The following is a 20,753-nucleotide window of genomic DNA, read 5'->3' as shown; positions in this document are numbered from 1 at the left end:
TTTGGAAGTTCAGTTGTTAGTCAGATTATATGAATTAAACTATAGTTTTGAATTGATGTGCACAAAAACAGCAACATATCGGTCTATGGGGGAGTTCTTGCTGCACGTGGTAGTGTCCCTTTCTTGAAATCAGGAAGCCTAGGTTCAAGTCCAAGCTGTTCCAGAGATGCATAATAACATGTTAGAATTTTTAAAAAGTTTTTAGTCAACATTTCTGAACAGATTGATTAGAAAATAAAAGATAATTAAATTCTAATCTGTTAATTGGATACCCCTGGAGCAAGTATGATTTGAACCTGGGCTTCTCAGCTCAGAGGAAGAGACACTACCACTATACTACAAGAGCACATATATGTTAGAATATTAACTGTTTCAGTGTTATAGCTTTCAGATTGTCTCCCATTTATTAATTATTCAATAGGTGGTACTTATTAATTGCACAGCAGTGTTTTGCGCAGTTGCAATGTTTTTAACAATTTTCCGTACCACAGTAAGTGAATCACAGTAGTGACATGTTACCTTAATCACTTGTTTACTAGGTTTAACAGCAGCAGCCATGGCTGAAGCGATGAAGTTACAAAAGCTGAAGCTTGCAACAATGAATAATCTCCATGGTAATGGCAGTCAAAATGGCACGGAGTCTGAAAATGAAGAACTTAATTCTGGTACAGGTGAGTTCTCAGCTTGTAAGTACAACCCACTTAAGACATAGTCATTTGGAGTTAATTTGTCATGATAAGTTATCTTCAGACGTTTTGCAATTTTGCCAATATCATCATATTATTTTCACATACACAATGTGATTCTGTATCCTAACAAAATCTACTACTTTATAAATTATATTCACACATTCACTGGCTCAAATTCTGCTGGTGAAGTAACAGCAAATTCATGATACTGTTACTGGTGTGTTAAAACAAAGCACAGTAATATGTGACAGGGAGGAGTTGTGAATTGCCTGTATGTAGGTTGATCTATCAGTGCCAACCTCAACTCACAAAAACTGGTCATTTGCTATCAATCTCCAAATGATTGTCAAGAAACTGTTGGTTTGACACCATAAGTACAGAACAAATTCACTGTAGATAGGGCTGCTACTTTAATATATAACAACTAAGTTAATGGGAGAATGTATTGATCTGTTATGTCAATCAATTTTGTAGGCACAGAATGGGAACAGCCAAAACTATGAAGTCTCATTCCTGCAGATAAATCATTCCTAGAGGTTATGTGAAATCTCAATTTAAAAAGATGCATTCTTACTCTTCCTTATTTCTTTCTTCCTTTATGCAGCTTATTTTCACCTACATTTTTTCTTTTTCCGCACCTAATTACAGTTAATTTCCTTTTCTGACATCTGTTCTTTTCATTTGCTATTCTTAAGCATAATTTGTTAAGGAGATTGACTCTCTGTTATATCATTCACCAAGGTTCTAGAAGTCTTGTTTCCCCTCACTGTGCCATTATCATTTGCACACCCAGCAATATGCACAGCAAGAATAATTGGAACTGAAAGGTGAAGAAAATAATCAAACTCATTTGGTTCAAGGGCAAAATCAGGGTGAATATCTGTTCAATGTTTATGTAATGGATCCTAACCAACAAAATATTTTTGGAGTTTAGAATATTGATCAAGTCTCACTTTCTGACGTGTCATGTTGTTCTTGAAAACTTTCTTGCAATATAAACTCCCTAGGAAAATATTGAGTAACAATGACAAACTATAGGATTGGTGCTGTTGTTAGATTGCATATTGTAAAAATATTTCAGTATGCATAAATATTTTATTATAAAAGCAAATGTATAAGATGCCGGTCAAAAGTCAATGTTTGAAAGTATTAATTGGTGGTTCAAAATCCTTTACAGTAGACTAATGGTTATTTGAGGTTTCCATGAACTGGCTTTACATTCACAAAATAAAACATGTGACTTCAGTCAAAGAATAGTTAGTTAGCCGTTCAGCATCTCAAATGTGTATATGCAATATTTGACAAGTTAATACATATCCTGACCATAATACATGCTTGATAGTACAGTGTTCCAGGAGATACAAGGAATGAGATTTAAGTCTCTTGGGAGTCAGAGGCTTGTAGAAAAACAAATCATCAGATGAATAATTGACAAAACAATTAAATTGCCAGTTATACAGAGTATTGGCATCCCAGTTTTAGAGTGGAAGGGACAACAGGTTCTTTGGGAAAGTCAGAGAATGATGTTTCAAGGGAAGGTAGGAAAGGAAGAAACAGAGAATGGAAACAAATGGAAAACTGAGAAATGAAGATATTCAAGTTTGAAGAAGTGATAGACTATAAGGCTAAGAATGGATTGATGAGCAGAATAAAGACAAGAAAGATTACAAGGCAGAAACAATATGACAAGTGGAAACTGTAGGTTGACAGAGAGACTCTAGAAAATCAGGAAAAGAAATTGGATGCTTTCAAATAAGGAGCCAGGTCAAGAGACTTTGGAATGAACTCTGCAAAGGGGAACAAAGAGATTTGGATTAAATGAAACTGGGATTTTATACTATTTTAGTTTTCTAAAAATCGGATCAAATTTAAAAGCAAATAACACATCAGTGTCAATGGAAAGGGTGGCACATAACAAGTATCAATCAATTACTGATTGGGAATAAGGTAAAGTACTGCTACATTTGACAGTTATCTAATAGCTTATGACAAGGTTTTACATGGGACAACTGGAACAAACTACTGCATCTGTGCACTGTTAAAATTATACTTTTAAGTAGGAAGGCACATTCTAATTAACTGCTATTGATTTTGGAGCTTAAGCATTCACCTGTATTCCTAGTTGACAAGTAAGGAAAAATGTCAGCTACTGCCTAAGCTAGCTGCCTCTCACTGCTGTCTTCTGGATGTTCATTCGTTTATGATATCTGTTGCATGGGATCTGAGTGACTCAATCTATTGACATCAAAAATACCTTTAGCTTAACTCTGTTATAGTTTGACTCCAGTGTGTATGACAATGCAAACAAACCATTAAGTGGTTCTGCAAAAGCTGTGTGTGCAACATATATAAATATATACATGGACAAATATCATTTGGTGAAATACTAGTGAGAAAAATTTGAAAATGAGAAACAAAGTTGTTCAAAACACTTATTCGTACTTGTGTGCGTCTTTTACTTTAATTTTGTAACTTAATCCCTTTCTTGCAGTCGGTGAGAAAGAGGACAAACTACTGTGCAGGAATACGAGCTTGTTATAGAGATATTCCAGTAATGAATGGCATTAACAATTGGTTTCCTTTTCATCTTGGAGTCTTGGAAAGAGCTTGGAGAATTATTCACAAATGGAGTTTGCTTGCTTAATTACTCAACAAGAATCTACATCAGTGAAAAGTGGTGGAATGTACACATTTCCAATGTATTGCAGTCAGGCAAATGATGGATTTAGTGGGATTAGAATCAATTCTAATTTGCCACTCTTATGAGATGTAAATTCAATTTGAATTGGCTTTTATGTTGAGAGATGCTGAATTAAGGCAGAATTCTGTGTAATATAACAATGTTGTTGCATTGTGCAAATAGGATTGATTACACAAGACTGGGATTAACATTACATTCCCATGCATAAAATCTGCAAGATCTGTAAGTCTGGTCCACTTGTGCTACGTGGCAATCACATATCTTCAAGGTTTCAGCTTTTAATTACAAGAAACAGCTGGGAAAATGATTTGCAGCATCAAGAATGTTTTCAATAATTTATATTAACTTGTACATTATAAGTACAAGTATTAAACAGTTCAGTATTCTTTAGCCTTGTACTTTGATTAATTGTAGTATCAGTTACAGATCATTTTCTATTGTGATAAACAGTGAAGCCCTTTGAACAGTGTCTGCTTGAGGATTCGTTGGATTGGCAGGAAACTCTGCTACAGCCTTGAGTAGTTTTTACTTAAACTGCAATAGTCTTATCATATTCAATGATTTTTACATGATTCTGCATTGCTATTCCCTCGTGACTAGCAGCTTGTTACAGTTATACTGTGCTTCAAATTCAAAATACCATGCTTTATTGTTTTAGTAAATTACTTCCAATTTATTACTGCCTGGGTTTTGCAATCCATAAAATATTAACACTAGTGTGCAAGTTTACACAAAACAGTTGGTTGATTGATTCTGCTACTTGCCATATAAGAAGAAAAAGATATTTCTGAAAGTTTCCATCTCTGACTGTTATCCTAACAATGTTTTTTTATAGGCAATGGTTGGAACAAATTGCACAAACAATCTGAAATTATTTTTAGAGGCAAACAGCGGAGTATCTTCTGCTTTACAAAAAGCAGTTATAAAATCCATGTACTTCCAGTGATATAATTTCTACTTACTTGCTTTTACTGCATTAAAATGGAAACCTTCAGTTAAGTATTGAACTTGCAGTGGGTATTCACAGGGATAGTCAAGAATATTTTTAGCCAATCTCACCCTTTGCTAATACCTTTGTAAAAAGTCAAACAAGTGAAGTTGAATAAACAAGTCAAAAGTATAAATCAGCTTTGTGATTGGAATTAATCTGGTTGTAATTTTTTTAAAAATCCTATCTGATTAGTATTGATAATTAAATAAATTTAAGTGGCAATGTCTCAGTATAAATTCACTGGCTACCAAAGGTCACAACTGGCGACTAAAAATGAGCTGTGAGTCAGGTAATAAATCTGCTGTCAGGTTAACCTGTTGAGCACAGTTACATTGCACCAAAGGAAATAGAAATTATGATTAGGAAATAAAAATGAATGCAGATCTTATTAATTACTGTTAACAGATTCAAGAAAGGGGTCCGTTACATAATTCAGCGAGATAATTATGAGTGTGTTGCAAAATAACATCAACAAGCACATATTCAATTTCTGTTCCAGCTGATGTAGCTTTGGAACCCATCTCCTTTGCCTTTTACCTGAGAGTAGAAGGCAATGGCAGACCACCACTGACAATAGCTGCAAAGGAAAATGGCTCAGGATGAAGCATCAGCAAACAATGAGATTGACCTTCCTTCGGGCAGACCAAACATGACATGAATATTCGATAAGAATCTGCACCTCTAATCACCATATCCAAATATTTAAAAAATATTTTGGGTAATTTCCCTCTTACTAGATATTTTCCCACCATTATAGGTCTTTCTAATCCTGCAGAAAGAATGAATGGCTTAATGAAGACTGTTTTGGTTAGTTTGTGTCCTACCATTTTACTTTCCTTGCTGTAGTAAAAGTAAACAATGCCTGACAATGCAAACCCTCCTAAGTATATCTTTTAGTGTATATTCATATTCAACCTGAGTATTAATAAGAGAAATGGATATTTGGATGAGAGGTTCAATACATATAGCTGTAGTGGAAACAGTTACAGACTCCTTGTGACTTGCTGAGTATTATGGCCCCTGATTGGCCAGCAGCTCCAGTTAGCCAGGGTGCTCGGTTCAGAAACTCATTGTCAGTTTGCTCTTAGCTGCCTGATGGACTGAAGATTCTGCAAGCCTTCCTTTCTTAGGAGTGAGTGTAGATGGCTTGGCACTTTTGCAGACTGAGCATGAACCAGGTACCCACTTCAGAAAGAAGATTCTTCCCTAATGGGAAACATGTAATTGAGATGAAGGATAGCAGCAAACCTGGATGATTGTGAGGTATCTGCAGGTCAAGGTGCTAGGACAAAATGGAAGCTGTTGCTGGAGATGCAATGCTACTTTCAGTCAAGGTATTGGACAAGGATGACCTGGTCAACCAAATTGAAATTTGGACAGCAGATAAGGAAGGACAAAGCATAACAGTACCAGAACATGTTCCTTTTGATTTAAATTAGCACCAGCATATACAAATTAGCATCAACTTTAACAGGGATATGGGGGAGGAAGGGTTGAAGCTGGAATATGACAATCCCTTACACACTAAAGAGTTAAACCTCAAGCTCAAAGAATGGCAAGTGCATCAGTGATAGTCATTCTAACTACTCCCAAAAGGAAAAGTAGAGAGAGGCTATTAATTAGCAGAAAGGCCAAAGCATGGTTTTGTTTTTGAGGGTACAAGGTAATGTTCCATAATTTCAATGGTCTTGACAAATAAAGCTAAGGAACCTCTCCATAGTGGCAGACATATCCAGTGTGCAGCACATCCTGTCTGATGAAGGGCTTTTGCCCGAAACATCGATTTCGAAGCTCCTTGGATGCTGCCTGAATTGCTGTGCTCTTCTAGCACCACTGATCCAGAATCTGGTTTCCAGCATCTGCAGTTTTTTTTTTACCTTAGTAATTATACATGTTGCAAGTGGCTGTTGTACAATTATTGGATTATATGAACACCTTTAAAGATGTTCATGCCGATATTGTCAATTCTTTCTCAACAAACGACCATTCAACAGAACCTTCACATCGCCAACCATTGAAACAAGGGGTTTGAATCTGTACCACTCCATCCCTTGCTCACAGGCTCTGTTACCTGCCCCAGTTTTTTTACATGGTCTTTTGTTAGTTTGGGGCCAGTAGCTCCTTTTCCCCACAAAGCTCTAGGAAAGACTTTTTTTTTCCCTCTTCATGTTACTGTTTATGTCAGTGTGGCTACAACACTTTCAATGTTGGCTGCAGCCTTAGAATGGCTGATGGCAGATACAACTATCCAACTTCTAACACCAGAGTAAGCTGGTCTGGGGGTTATTTGGAAATATTTAGATGGGCCAATCTCAGATGATTGCTGTCTAGTACATTGGGTATTGCATTCTATTCTCACCACCTTAACATCAGGATGGAAAAATCTACATCGATGCTCTTTTTTTTCAAAACAGCATAAGGCAATCTCAGCTTCCTGGTATGCCACATTCAATTCCCATTAGTTTGAAACTCAAATGCCTAAAACTATTTCCACTTCTATTTGCACTGGTCCTCTCAACAGAATTTGAAAGCGCCTCACAGTTCAAGAGGAAAAATTTTAATTTTCTCATGGTGTAAAGAATCTGAGTCATATTTGTTAGATTTAATGTTACTTGTAAATGGCCTCATGACTCACTCCTGACTAAAGGGGAGTTGCAGTGATTGTTGATAGCTTGAACATTATCCATTAAATCCTGATTACAATGTGAAAATACTGAACAGGGTTGATTGCAAAACAGGGAGTTCAGATAAAGTTTGAAAATAGGGAGTTCCTACGGAAGTCACTACATTTACTTGTTTTCTTTTAAATTGCAGGCTGATGGCTTTTTCTCCCACAGTATAATCATCTCAGCCCACGTGATCATTTAAACTTCTTGCCCTCTACAATCCAATCACAGACACAAAATACAATATTCTTTTAATATTTATGTGCCTCTGTCAAAACATACAACTCACTTCATAAATGTAACATAGACCTCCCACATTGCAGCAATGATAACTTCGCAAGCTACTTCATTGACTGTATATATCCTGGAAAACCCTGACGGTGTGAAAGGTGATATATAAATGGAAATTTTCTCATTTCTTAAAAATAAATAACTGTAGTTTAGTCACATACCTCTGAATTTATAATGCCCTGACTCAACGAGAGTAGTTTGTAGTTGCTCTGCCTTGCCAGTTTCAGGATGAACAAAGTTCCTGCAACAGTACAGGCAATCAATATGGCAGCAATTCACAAGATCCATGGAAAGGAGACCTCTGCTACCACTGGAACTTGCAGAGTCATCGAGCCATTCAACACGGAAACAGGCCCTTCAATCCAATTTGTCCGTGCTGACCAGGTTTCCCAAACTAAACTGGTCCCATTTGCCTGTGTTTGGCCCATCTCCCTTTAACCCTTTCCTATCCATGTACCTATCCATAGAGTCATGCAGCACAGAAACAAGTCTGTGAGTGGTGCATTATTTGGAGAAAGTACCCAAATAATGGGTCAATTGCTACATGCAAGGGGCTTGGATATTTGTTTGTGATTGCAATAGCTGTTTAGAGGAGGTCTCAATGCTTTCATGAAGTGTGCTGACTTTTTCAGACACTGGTTTTATTTTCAAATTTAAAAAAAGGTAGAGTTGGATCAGCAGATGACAGAAGAGCTGCATTTGACAGCTCAATCTGCCAGCAAAGTAGAAAGCATCTTACCACGCAATCTTAGCCCTCTGGAAATTGAGAATACAGCTCTGGAAACACAGAAAGTCTAGCCAGCTGAAGGTGAAAGAAACTGACTAGCTCCTGATCCACAAATTTATCTGCTGGGCAGTCAATTGTAATGGAATCTTGTCAAGGAAAATCAACATCACAACAGTTACTGCAGTGGGGTTGGGACTAAAGGTTGACATTTTAAGAGAGAATCACATGTATTATTTAACAAATCATGAACCACGATTGCAAAGCCAGCAAAGAAAGGTGGATGCAGATTAGGCCAATGGTAATGCCTGGGTTGCGATTTATAGCAGAATCTTTTATGATGTATACCTGAAATGAATCACTTATTAGCTCCTGATATAACCTACATTTTCCTTACTTTAATCGCACAAAAAATGATGCTTCATAATTCTTGCAACAGTTTTATAAAACTGCCTGCTCAAGATTAATTTCACTTACTGTTACCATGCTTCTCTCAAAACCTCAAATAGTTCCCTTCTAAATCTTATAACGATTTTTGTCATAGTCATAGAGCTACACTGCAAAGAAATAGACCCTTTAGTCCAACCAGTCCACGCCCACCAGGTTCCCAAACTAAAGTAGTCCCTTCTGCTTGCACTTGGACCATATCCCTCCAAACCTTTCGTATTCATGAACATATTCAAACATCTTTTAAACATTGTAACTGTTCCTGCATCCACCACTTTCTCTGGCAGTTCATTCCACACATGAACCTTGTGTTAAAAAGAAGTTGCCCCTCAGGTCCCTTTTAAATCTTTCTTCTCTCACCTTAAAAATATGTCTGCTAGTTTTGAACTCCCCGAACCTAGGGGAAAGACCCTTGTCATTCACCTTATCTGTGTCCTTCATGATGTTATAAGTTCCAAGTAACTTCTTTTAAAACGGTCTCTACTGAATATTGCACAAAATTTCCAGCATGGATCATAGGAAAGTTCTGGCGTAACTGCAACACCTATTTTGCCATTTCCTTTATGACTAATTTAATAGCTTGTCCATTTTTAAAATGATAAATTTCACATACTCTTTGATTTTAAAATAGATATATTTGTAATTAAGTCTACTTACCTATCCTGTGCTTCCAACATTACTCTAAAAATAGCTCTCATGCTTTCTGTATGAATTTCTCAAACTCTGAATTCTGTCATCTTCAAAAAGATTATTTAACAAATGAATTTCTCCTAAAGGACAAGACATTTTTTGATACAATTAACATCACAGCAAGCATAAGGACCTAACAATTGTTATATATGATGATGTAAAGTGCAAGAATTTGATTTGTTGGCTTAGAACAAATATTTGTGTGCTGATCTTCATGTAGCATAATTTCAAAGTCAAGGTAAATTAGAAGATATTAATGACACTGATTTAGAATATAAAATAATGCCAATAAAACAGCCAAGCCGCTTTTTAAATGTGATGTTTAAAACAATCTTTTACTACAGATTTATAAATACATAGTACGTAACTGGGGGACTATTTGTTAACTAAGGTCCCAAGGAATTGCTTATAAAAGGTTGTCTATGCGAATCAGATTTTTTCTGTCTCACATTCAGGGCAATTAATACAAGATTAAGCTGTTACATTATTTTGAAACTCAGAGATAAGGTTGTACAAAATCAAAAAGAAGGTCAAAGAGGAAATTTTAAGATCGGAAGGAAAGAAAATCAAGTGCAAGTTCATGGCTGATGCTCTGTGATTTTAGTCTCCATTTCCACTCTTGCTGATGCAAATGTATTTTGTTTAATGACCCTGAAATCCTGGTTGTAATTAGATGTGGGAATTGTTCATATTTCCAACAGATGATGCTCTTATAATAAAATGAGTGGTGTTAAAAATGGAGTCTGTAAACAGGAGTCAGATTTATAAAATCTCATTTTGCTGCCATGGCAACAAACTTAAGAACTGCGACAGAAATAAATACACAAAGTTTCACTGCTGAGAGTATAAAAATGAAAATAAATGAACAAGAAAGATTTGATTTCCTATCACCTGATGTGACACTCATACTGCTTATTGGTACCTAGCCAAGTCAGCACATATTATGTTAGGCTTGCTCATTAAAGTGCCCAAAAGGATTTTGAATTTGCTGTATAAAGTTGTAGCATTAAACCTTATGTGATATAAGAACATTTGTAATTTTTCACCTTTCTTGGAAAACTATTTATAACAATAAAACAGATGTAACTTTGTCATCAAACAGATATAGCTTTACAAGAACTACAAACATCCATTACTATTTCAATGTTGATTGCATGGAAGTGAAGTGGGCACACACACGCACAAATAAAACGGGCTTCTATAGAACAATTTCAAATTTCTACTATTTTTGCAAAACGTTTTAAACCTGTTGGTTAGAATTTCTATTAACTTAATGTAATAGGGTTTTATAATTTGTTTTGATAGTTGTGAAAAACATTGAAATCCAGCAGCAATAATGGACTGAAAGGTCAGTTTATCTACTTTGTGCAAGCAGCAGGGTTGGTTTGGTTAGCATGAGGAATATGAACATTTGTGATGTCATTTGTGTAGCTTTTGTGACACACAAAAAAGCACACAGTCAAGCCCATTTAAGGTGGTTTTCTATTTTTATGGTGTGGTCAAGCATTCCACAGGGAAAACTGTGTTTCTTGTTACCCGTTTCCCTCCTACTGGTCAGATTGCAGCTACATCACTGCACACAAAGAGCTGGATTTAATCAAACCAGTTTAAGGCCTAGTAAGGCCAATTTGGTGAGAGACAGTTTAGGTTCATGGAAATGGCTGATCAGGGGTCCAGCACCCCTAAGGCAAGCTTGGAGGAGTACTGGCATGCTCGATTCTGCAGCAGCTGCAGACCATCTTGTAGAGAGGTTGACCTCCTCACTGCCCTACCACATTGTGATCCTGCGACAGCTTCTTTTGAAGTTTGACAAAGTTGGAGAGAGTACAGTTTTATTTTGGATGACGTCTATTGCACTCAGCTGCTATGCCAGCTTACCACTTCTTTCAAGCTGCAGGGTTATCTTCTGATTGTCTGTCTAATTTGAGGAAATCCCTGTCTGCTGGCTTCTGATCCTACTGGATACTGGGTTCAGAAGCCACCTGGAAAATCCTGCCCAAGTTGTCACTTTGAGTCCTCAACTCCTAAGAGCATCAATAAATCGAGGGTATCTTAGTGTTGAACAACAGCTTTGATTCTGGCGAGTATAATCAAGTTCATAATTTCACTTGACTTTACGTACAATGAAAAATCTTTATGTTTGATATATTTCGGGAGATATTGAACATTTCAATTTGATTCTTTTCACACCTAGATATTATGCAAATTATCCCTTAGATGCTTTAACTGTTCAAATGATTAACCTCTATATGGAAAGTCTATTTGCATTGCACTGTAGTCAGTCTTAAGATGAATATGTAAGCAATCTTCAACTTTGAATCAAAAGCTCTAGTTTAAAATCAAGTTAAGAACCGAGTGTTCAACCATTAAATTATCTAGGAATTTTACATGAGTTAGACCAGGATGAACACTGCACTAACAGAGAGAAATGGTTACATACCTTTGTAACCAATATTCTGATGTAAGAGAGGCAATGTACAATAGAATCCTGTGAGTTGTTGGTAACCTAGACAAGATGCTCATTTCATCAGAAAAGTCTAATATATTTGCCATCTAAAGGAAATAACCTTAAGATTTAGCCACAATAAAAAACTTCATGGGCACAGGATGATATACTGCTAATGTTGAAAATCTAAAAATCGAAACTGAAAATGCTGGAATCACTCACAGATCAGGCAACATCTGTCATGAGTGAAACAAAGTTAAAATTTCAGGTGGCTGGCCTTTCATCAGATTTTTAATGTGACTTTGACTATTTTGAGGGCCCATCTGGTCAGAATTATACAGCAAAGTTTCCTAGTGATGAACAATTGGGCTAAACATGCAGCAAGGGATTGGTGTCCCTCTGTGCTGCCAACTCCATTTCATTTACATGGAGAAAGTCATCTCGCTCTAACAAAATCCAGACTTTGAGATTTATCTCAAAGAAAATAAAATCAGCTCAGTATGGATTTTGCAGTCAGTGGCCATCCCTCTTCAAGATTCTTTTTGGTGGGCCTCCAGTATGGTGGAGGTCTGAGTTGCAAACATAGTTTTTTAAAGTTAAGTGGTGTGTGACTTCAGTTCAAACTTACATTTGAAAGGTCTTCGCTCTTAAGTAACCAAATGTCCACATCAGCAGAAAAATCATGATTCCCTTATGTATTTTTTAGGTGATCCTCTTAATACAAAAATACTACTTTATTTCAGTTTATTTATAGAAAAGGATTAGACCCCATGGGTATTGTATATTCCTGGATAGATTGCAAGCAGACATGTTTCAAAGGGATGGGAGGGGTGGGGTGGGGGGGGGATGATCATTATTCAAAATGAAATTTCAAATTATGATGCTTCTTCATTAACTCAGTACTGCCTTTCACTCTTAAAGCAGTAGGGAAGAGAGACATACCATATTTGAAGTAAAGCTTCTGGTTTTATTGAACGCAGATGGCACCTTTCCACCTTCACCGCTGACAACAGAGCAGAATGTCCACTTTGGCTTTGAGGGAGGATTAAAACTAGTTGTGGCAGTGCAATAGGTAAAGGTTTGAAAATAAGAGCAATTGAAATTGCAGGAGATTTGTAAAACCCAATGCCTGAGAGTTGTTCAAAGAGGCAAAAAAAACTGCAGATGCTGGAATGCAAAGTGGACAGGTGGGAGGCTGGAAGAACACAGCAAGCCAGGAAGCATCAGGAGGTGGAGACGTCAATGTTTCAGGTGTAACCCTTTGTCAGGACTACAGGAATTGCTGGAAAAAACTCAGCAGGTATGATAGCATCTGTGGAGAGAAATCAGAGTTAACATTATTTTAGGTCCAGTGACCCTTCTTCAGACAGTCACTAATCTTATCCTGTGTGGGAATCTTTTCTCCCCCACCTCCCTCACACGGCTCCCAAGCTCATAGTCCCTCCAACCCTATAGAGCTGCATCTGTCTTCTTCCCAGGCAAGAGGACCTGGGAGACCCATTGTTTCTGCTTGTTCCTGCCTCATGGAAGATTTCTATTCCTACCACTACTATTTTTTTCTCCCATTTCTCCTTTCATCTGTGGTTCGTCTGATGCTTTATGTCAATTTCAGAATTTCCAGGTCTGAAGAGACGTTGACTGGGTTTTCTCTCCACAGATGCTGCCAGACCCCATGAGTTTCTCTCGCAGTTTCTGTCTTTTGTTTCAGATTTCCAGCATCTGCAGTTCTTTTATTTTAGCGTGGAATTGTACATCTGACAACTTAACTTGCGATCACTGTCTGTCAGTTTTAAAGGTTGTCAAATCTCTCAATAAGTATGTACAGCCTCCTCAAGTAATGAGAGAACTAAAGTGTAATATCCTAGCCAGAGCTGTGTCAATAACTAGAGAACAAACAAAAGGTCAACACCAGGCCAAGGGTGTCACCTTTCTCTATCAGCTGTGCGTTCATCAAAAGGTCCCCACCTCAAATGCCAACCACGTTCTTTTGTCTCCAGATATAACTGTCACTAGGGCCCCAGTTGTCAGTAAAATAGAAGACGAGTCCAAGATCTTAAGCTCTACAGTTACTGTTAGGGTCAAAGATAAGGTAATGTTCCTGAAGGTTTTGTTGAGCGTGATTGAAACACTTTGGAAGCTAAAGACTAATAGGTCAGAGTGGGAGCAGAATGGGAGTTGTATAAGACAGAACTAGGGACCTCTGGGCCACATTTGTTGATGAAACTGGAAAGCAAAAATGAGAAGGAAGGTGGTGTTTTGGTGTTGGGACCGTATTTTGGATAGCTCATAGCAATGCATTAAAAATTCAATCTAGTAAAGCAATCTAGTAAAAACACATTAGAAATAGCAGGAAGCTGTGATTTGTATAGTGATCAGGATAACTCAAACCAAACATAATTTGTAAAAATTGATTTGCAACCTGTAAGTTCCCAAATTAAATAGCCTTTGGACACAATGCATCATTTAACAAGCTGTGCAATTTTTACATTTACCTTTCTTGTTATTCCATATTAGTTTGAGTGCATAACAAGAAACTTGAACCATATCTTTGCAGTGATATTTGGTGCTGAAAATCAGTGCATCCAGTTTATTTAAAGTAACTGCAAAGTAACAGTGGAACTGCCAGTGCATTAGTTCCCTTTATTTGATCCTGAAACTGTATATCAGGCTGTGTAATGGCTGATGTATGTTGTGCATATTTCAGCCCCTCATAAATTTCAAATTGATTAACAACGCAAGGAAACATAGTTTGACCTGCTTCTTTGATCATGGATGCAGAAAATATCCATAAACATTCTGTATCAAAGGGAGAATGAGCTTTTTTTGAAACCAAGGTTGTTTTTGTGTAAGCGTGATCAAAGTGGCTCCAGTAATAATTATGAAAAACAAGCCTCTTTACTGTTGAATTTTATTTTTGCACTGTTCCTAGAATTTAATAGCTTCTTTCTTCCCACATACGGTCTGGTGGTGGATTGTTTGTTTCTCAGCAGACTTTTTGAAGGAGTTCAATGATTTCTGTGGACCAGGCCCCGAAGTCATAGCAGCAAGGCTTTTATCAAAAGACCTCAAAATAACATTGAGGATGATTCACATTGTCTCAATTCTATTGCAAAAATGTTTGTCAGCTTGTTTGGTACAAAGTCCAGTCCAAATTCTATATATTCTAAGAAATCCCAGAAGTGGTCCTGTTTAGGTAGCGGCATACTCATAATAACTTTAAATTTCCTTGGAAATTCTGCATTAAGGTTTAAGTTTGCATAGTTTCCAGGATTCTTCAACCAAATGTGCTGAAGACGAGCTGATGATACTTTGAGATAATCCATTCTCACAGCCTCTTGACCCATGCACCTTTTTAAGACCTAAGTTTTAGGTCCTTGCAGGTTCATTCAAGATTCATTCTTTGTGTCTAACCATCCCTATTTCTTAACTCCATCCAGCTTCCTCCATTGCATCTGTCCCTTCCTTTGCCAACTTTTGGTGACAGTTGCTTAAGATAGTTAGACCCCATGCTGAACACTGTCTCTTTTCCACCTTCCTTACTTATTTTAAGGGTCTCATTAAGGCCTATCACTGTGACCCAGTGCTCTGGATATTCACTAGAAACATTTGGTGTATTTTTATCTCTGATATTCCCCTTGAAAGTATTTTGTGATGTTTTCCTACGCTAAAATAGTTATGTGTTTGCAAGCTACTATTGTGTAACTGTTTGTAAGGATCCTGATAGTGTCATGCAGTCCCTAGAGATTTTGATTTTGCACAACTGTCACTTGTGAGCTTTCTAGATTAATGTTTAGACATTGTTTGGAAATTAATCCAGGAACATCCTAAACTCTGAGTGACTGTTTTCTTTATGAAACAATGGAGAAGTTGACAAGATCACAGTCAGCTCTTTTTAAAAAAAACTGGGATATTTTCTTGAATATACATGCTATGTGGGGGGACTAGGCAGGGACAAATAACAAGAGGTGGCATCAGATTTATACTATAATGAATGAAGTGCTCTTGAAAAGAACTGGGAATTGAAAACAATTAGCAATAAGCAATAATGAAAGAATGTTCTAGTAAATGAGGTTTGGCACTGACTAAGATTAATTGTTGTCTCTACTGTGAGTATTTTACAGTTCTGACAGTAAGTGAACTATTTTATTAACAACATGCATTTGTGCTTTTCAAAGCTAAGGATATTATTGCAGCTCGAGCACCAGTTGTCGTGGTCAAGTGTTCCCGGGTGCAGATTATTGCTATACTTACGTCTGTCTCAATCTTTTGAATCTCACCACCTATTGCACCAGTTCCCCAATTTCTAATGTTTTGGAGTTGCATAGGGCAGTGCTCAACTCCCCATCTTCCACCTGGGAAGGGGCTGGATTTTTGCCCATAATGTTGTGAAAGAAGGTGGGAGGTAGAAAGCCTGGTGTCTTCCTGGCTGTGTTGATTTAAGCAATGTATAGGGTGGATTTCCTGCCTCGGGGCAAATTGAAGCCCATAAATTGTTAAATAAATGACCATTAAAGAGTATTTTTCCCACCGCCACTGGAATTCCATCAAGGAAGGGGATGGCATGTGCCACATGAGGAGGGTACCAAGTAAAAGGGCAACCTATTGTGGTAGTTGTTCATGGGGCATTTGTGGCTGGGTACTTTCTGGCTCATGGAGGAGTTCTCTGCTATCAAGAACATCTGCCCCATGGAAAGGACCCCCTCCCTCAGCATCCTACACAATGACCCATTACTGTATAGGCGGAAGACAGTCTGACTGTCCTTGGTGAACTGACCAACTTATTTGTACTCCAAGGTCTCCTCCATTGTCACCGGTCTGGGGCCCTCTAGTCCCAGCAGTGGCTACACGCCGAGTCGCACTGATGGGCCTCGAGAGCTGCTGACCATATGATTGACCAGGAGTTATTGGAGGTGAAACCTTCACTCTTAGAGGGTCCAATGGCAGGCAGTTAACTGCCCGATGAATTCTGTCAGGAAATGTGTAATTGCAACCACGGAGTTGCTCCCAGCTTTCCGGCCTTTGGATGCGGCCACAGCCAAAACTATTAAATTCAGTCATGGGCCTGTTTCCACTGGAAAAGAGATTCATTCAGAATTGGTGCGAATTATAAAATGTCAAATAATGTGCTGAATAGGCAATGAAAGGATCCCTGCAATAGTAGGTTAATGAAATGCCTCAGTAACTTACAGTTATGGTAGTATTTTTTCCAATAGGCAAATCACACCACAATCAAGATCCTGCATCTCGGGTGCTCTTAGATCCAATATTGTAAAGTATACATCTCATGTTTTTCTCCCAGTCTTCAGAGCACAAGTTAACAGGAACAATGTAGCTAGTTGGCCATCCCATTAGGTGTAAGAAAATACCATTATCCTTCATCTGTTAGGAGTACAAACTATACAAAGGAAGAGATGCATTACTATTGTATATGGAAAGTACCACTTTCCACTTTAGTAGCTGGGAAATTGATCATTTGCACTTACTACTTAATATGAATTAATTTTGAAATCAAAACTGGTGAAGTCTGCCAATTAACAGTTTGCTGCATTGATACATCTAAATGCAATTTATGCAATGTATACATTTCAGACTAAGAATACAGCGGGATATAGATCAGTTGCAGAAATGGACAGATAAATGGCAGATGGAGTTTAATCCATGCTAAGTGTGAGGTGCTGCACTTTGGGAGATCAAATGTTCAGGAAAAATACACAGTTAATGGCAGGATCTAAACAGCATTGAGGTCTGGAGGGATCTTGAGGTTCAAGTCCATAGCTTCCTGAAAATGGTCATGCAAGCAGATAGGTTGGTAAAGAAGGCGTACGGCATGCTTGCCTTTATTGGTTTGGGAATTGAGTACAAGAGTCAGGATTTCATGTTGCAGCTTTATAAAGGCTTTGGTTAGGCCATACTTAGAGTATTGCATTCAACTCTGGTCGCCACATTACAAGAAGGATGTGGAGGCTTTGGAGAGGGTGCAGAAGAGGTTTACTGGAATGCTGCTTGGATAGAGGGTATGAGCTATAAGGAGAGGCTAGAAAAACTCAGGTTGTTTTCTCTGGAGTTGTGGAGGCTGAGGAGAGACTTGATAAAATTTGAGGTGCATACATCGGGTTGACAGTCAGAACCTCTTTGCCAGAATTGAAATGTCTAAAACTAGGTGTCATTCTTTTAAGGTTAAGGGGGGAAAGTTCAAAGGAGATGTGAGGGGCATTTTTTTTTACAGAATGGTAGGAGTCTGGAAAATATTGCTAGGGATGGTGGTGGAGGCAGATACGATTGGGCATTTAAGGGACTTTTAGATAAGCACATGAATGTGAAAAGAATGGAGGGATGTGGACCAAGGGCAGGCAGAAGGGATTAGTTTAATTTGGCATCATGTTCAGCACAACATCATGGGCCGAAGGGCCTGTTCATCCGCTATACTGTTTTTTGTTCTATAACTGACAGTCTAGTATGGGTGGTCTGTAAATCTGACATATTATTTGCCAACCTTCAGAAGATGTATTCAACTCGAGATACACCATTTTATTGAGAAAAGAGCTGGAATTTCCATGTCTGTGAAAGCTGCAGGAAGTAAATGAGCCTCCATTTTTCAACATCAAGAGACACTGGCCAGTTTAGTGGAGCTGAGTTTGGAACCAATTGAGACATATAAAAGCCTTGCTATTTGCAATTAAAGGAATTTGCCTGTAGCCCAGGGGACCAGTGATCCAGGCAGCCTAGAGGCCTCTGTTTGGAGGAAGTGTTATAGAATCATAGAATCCCTACAGTGGGGAAGCAGGCCATTATGCCCCATCGAGTCACAGGTTTAGAAGGTGCTGCCAAAGAATTCTTATCGAGTTGCACTCATGTAACTTGTAGATGATGTAGAGTTTTTCTTGTGCATTTGGGATGATGGTGGTGGGATTTGAGTGGATGAGGTGATCCTGCCTTCTCTATTAAAACTCTTTCCCAGCCTTGAAAATCCTCCTTCCCAGTACAATCTCCTTGTATCTTCTCTCCCAGTCCAAGCTATAACAGAGCAATGTATATTGCAGGGAGAAAGTGAGGACTGCAGATGCTGAAAGATTGCAGCACCTTTCAGGTGTGGCTGGACTTGAGGATTGTAGCGGTGTACAATGACCACGTGGTCAGTCTCAAGATGTACTACAACCCAAATATTTGACCTCACTCCCTTCCAATGTTTTCCTCCTTACTTTTGGTCAAGTACAGGCTCACTTGCCAGTCTATAATGTCTGGGCCTGCACCCAAGGACAGTCAATCATGATATTAAGGCTGGTTTCAAGTGTCTGTGGGAGGTGGAAGAAAAGACAATATAAGGAATGATGTATCACAATGAAAAAGGGAAGGAGAGGCACACTGAGGAGCAGATAGGGAAGCAGGAAGCGAGGGGAAGGAATTGGAAATCCAGTAGAGAGATTTGGATATTTCAGATCGGTACTTTAACAGGGAAAGTGAGTTTTAAAAAAAGCACGTTGAAAGAAATGACTAGGAATTTGTGACTGATAAGCAATCAGGCATTGTTACAGAAAGAGAGAAACAATGTTCTTGTGCTTATTTTGCCCAATGAACAACTAACTTTAAGATTTAAGAAAAGCTCTTGATTTTAGTCACAAGAGAAATATTAATCCTTACCTCATTTCCCCCCCGGAAAGAAAGGTTAGTGTAATTTTGATTAATCTATTTTAAGTCGACACTGACTGTGTTGAATGTCACTCAGGACATTACATTGCTTCATCTGCCATAAGGTGTGTGAAAATGTATTGCAGGGCAAAGAAAGACACTGATGTGCAAATAAGTAGTAGTGTGGTTTGTTTTCGAGCCAGGATACTCCTACAAAATATGTCACAAAAGTAAGGAGGAGAAAATCTTAGTCAGGATTCACATTGTACTAAAATCATCAGTGAATTATTTGCTTGCAATTGGGGGTTGGGTGGGGTGGGGGTGGTGTGGAGGGGGTGGTGCAAGGCTCCTTTTTTGAAAGGTTTCACAAGTGTATCAATTCTAAAATGTTCATCTAGCACAATTCCGAATCCGTTTCACATTAACACACATTACCTCCTTCATTACTGTTTCATCTCTTTTTTTTTGGGTCAATACTAATAATCAAATCTCTGCCACTACCACCTCAAACACACTTTCTTCCCCCCCACCCCCCATCCATACGCTATATCTTTCAGAGCAGGGGTTTTCCGAATTAGGGCTCCTTTGCATCTTTTTGCTCTGTGCCATACCCCTGTGCTGCTGGAGTGCTCTTATTGAAAGTCTGGAATGCTGTCCCCAAACCCCCACTCTGTTCTTCCCTTACGAAACTCAAAGGCAGCCCCTTTTGATTACCTCAGTAATCTGCTACATACTGCTGCTTTCGTATTCAGTTACCTGACTGTTGAGGGTTTGGAGTGCACCGTTGTATGTAATGCATTAAATAAATGTCACCATTGTGGGAAAACATGAAGACTTTGGAGAACATTTGTTGGAATTAAAATACAAATATGCAAGAAAAATATGACTTTGCTTGTATTAGCTTTTATTTAAATGTTAGTCTGTAACCACCATATGTAATGTTTTCCTGTAGTAAGCAGAAATGGGAATCTCATAATTCTATGAGATGATCAGTCATGTCTTCTGGTTCCTGTAAATTTAAAATAATCATATTTTTAAATTCTGTGTTGGAGCTTCACTGAATGTATTTCTTTCAGCACTGCATATGTTGTTGTTCAGTGCCTGCCTACAGTGCTGCTGTAACTGTGGCATTCTGGATGTAGCTGTTAATAACAATTAGTTCTTATTTCTTTGCAAATTTTGTGACAGCATAACATCCATCTTGTGGAGCCCTTGTTGCAGAGTTGTATTGTCCCTATCTCTAAGGTGAGGAGGCCTGTATTCAAGTCCCACTGGCTCCAGATATGTATAAAAATGTCTCCAGACAAGTTATCTGTAACATGCCTCTTTCTTTAACAAAAATATAATGACTCTAGATCAATACAAGTGTTTCAGTCATTAATTTTTTAAAAACTCATTAAGAATGTACTTTTCGAATTAATCTGCATATCTTAAGAATTAATTAAAACTATTGATAGTGTATTTATTAGTATGTTGAAAATA

General features: G+C 38.0%; 1 protein-coding gene across 4 annotated transcripts in view; it reads left to right on the top strand.

The window, feature by feature from the left end:
• The window catches only part of dacha (dachshund a), a 391,212-nt gene that overhangs the window by 250,379 nt on the left and 120,080 nt on the right, over window positions 1–20,753 (top strand). For all 4 annotated transcript variants that reach the window (XM_043704519.1, XM_043704520.1, XM_043704518.1 and 1 more), the window contains exon 3: window positions 540–671. In XM_043704519.1, coding sequence (XP_043560454.1) covers window positions 540–671 — 132 coding nt within the window. The remainder of the gene's footprint in view (window positions 1–539; window positions 672–20,753) is intronic.

The sequence above is a fragment of the Chiloscyllium plagiosum genome, chromosome 15 (assembly GCF_004010195.1).
Source record: "Chiloscyllium plagiosum isolate BGI_BamShark_2017 chromosome 15, ASM401019v2, whole genome shotgun sequence".
Classification (NCBI taxonomy): Eukaryota; Metazoa; Chordata; class Chondrichthyes; order Orectolobiformes; family Hemiscylliidae; genus Chiloscyllium; species Chiloscyllium plagiosum.
This window is presented reverse-complemented; position numbering and strand designations above follow the sequence as displayed.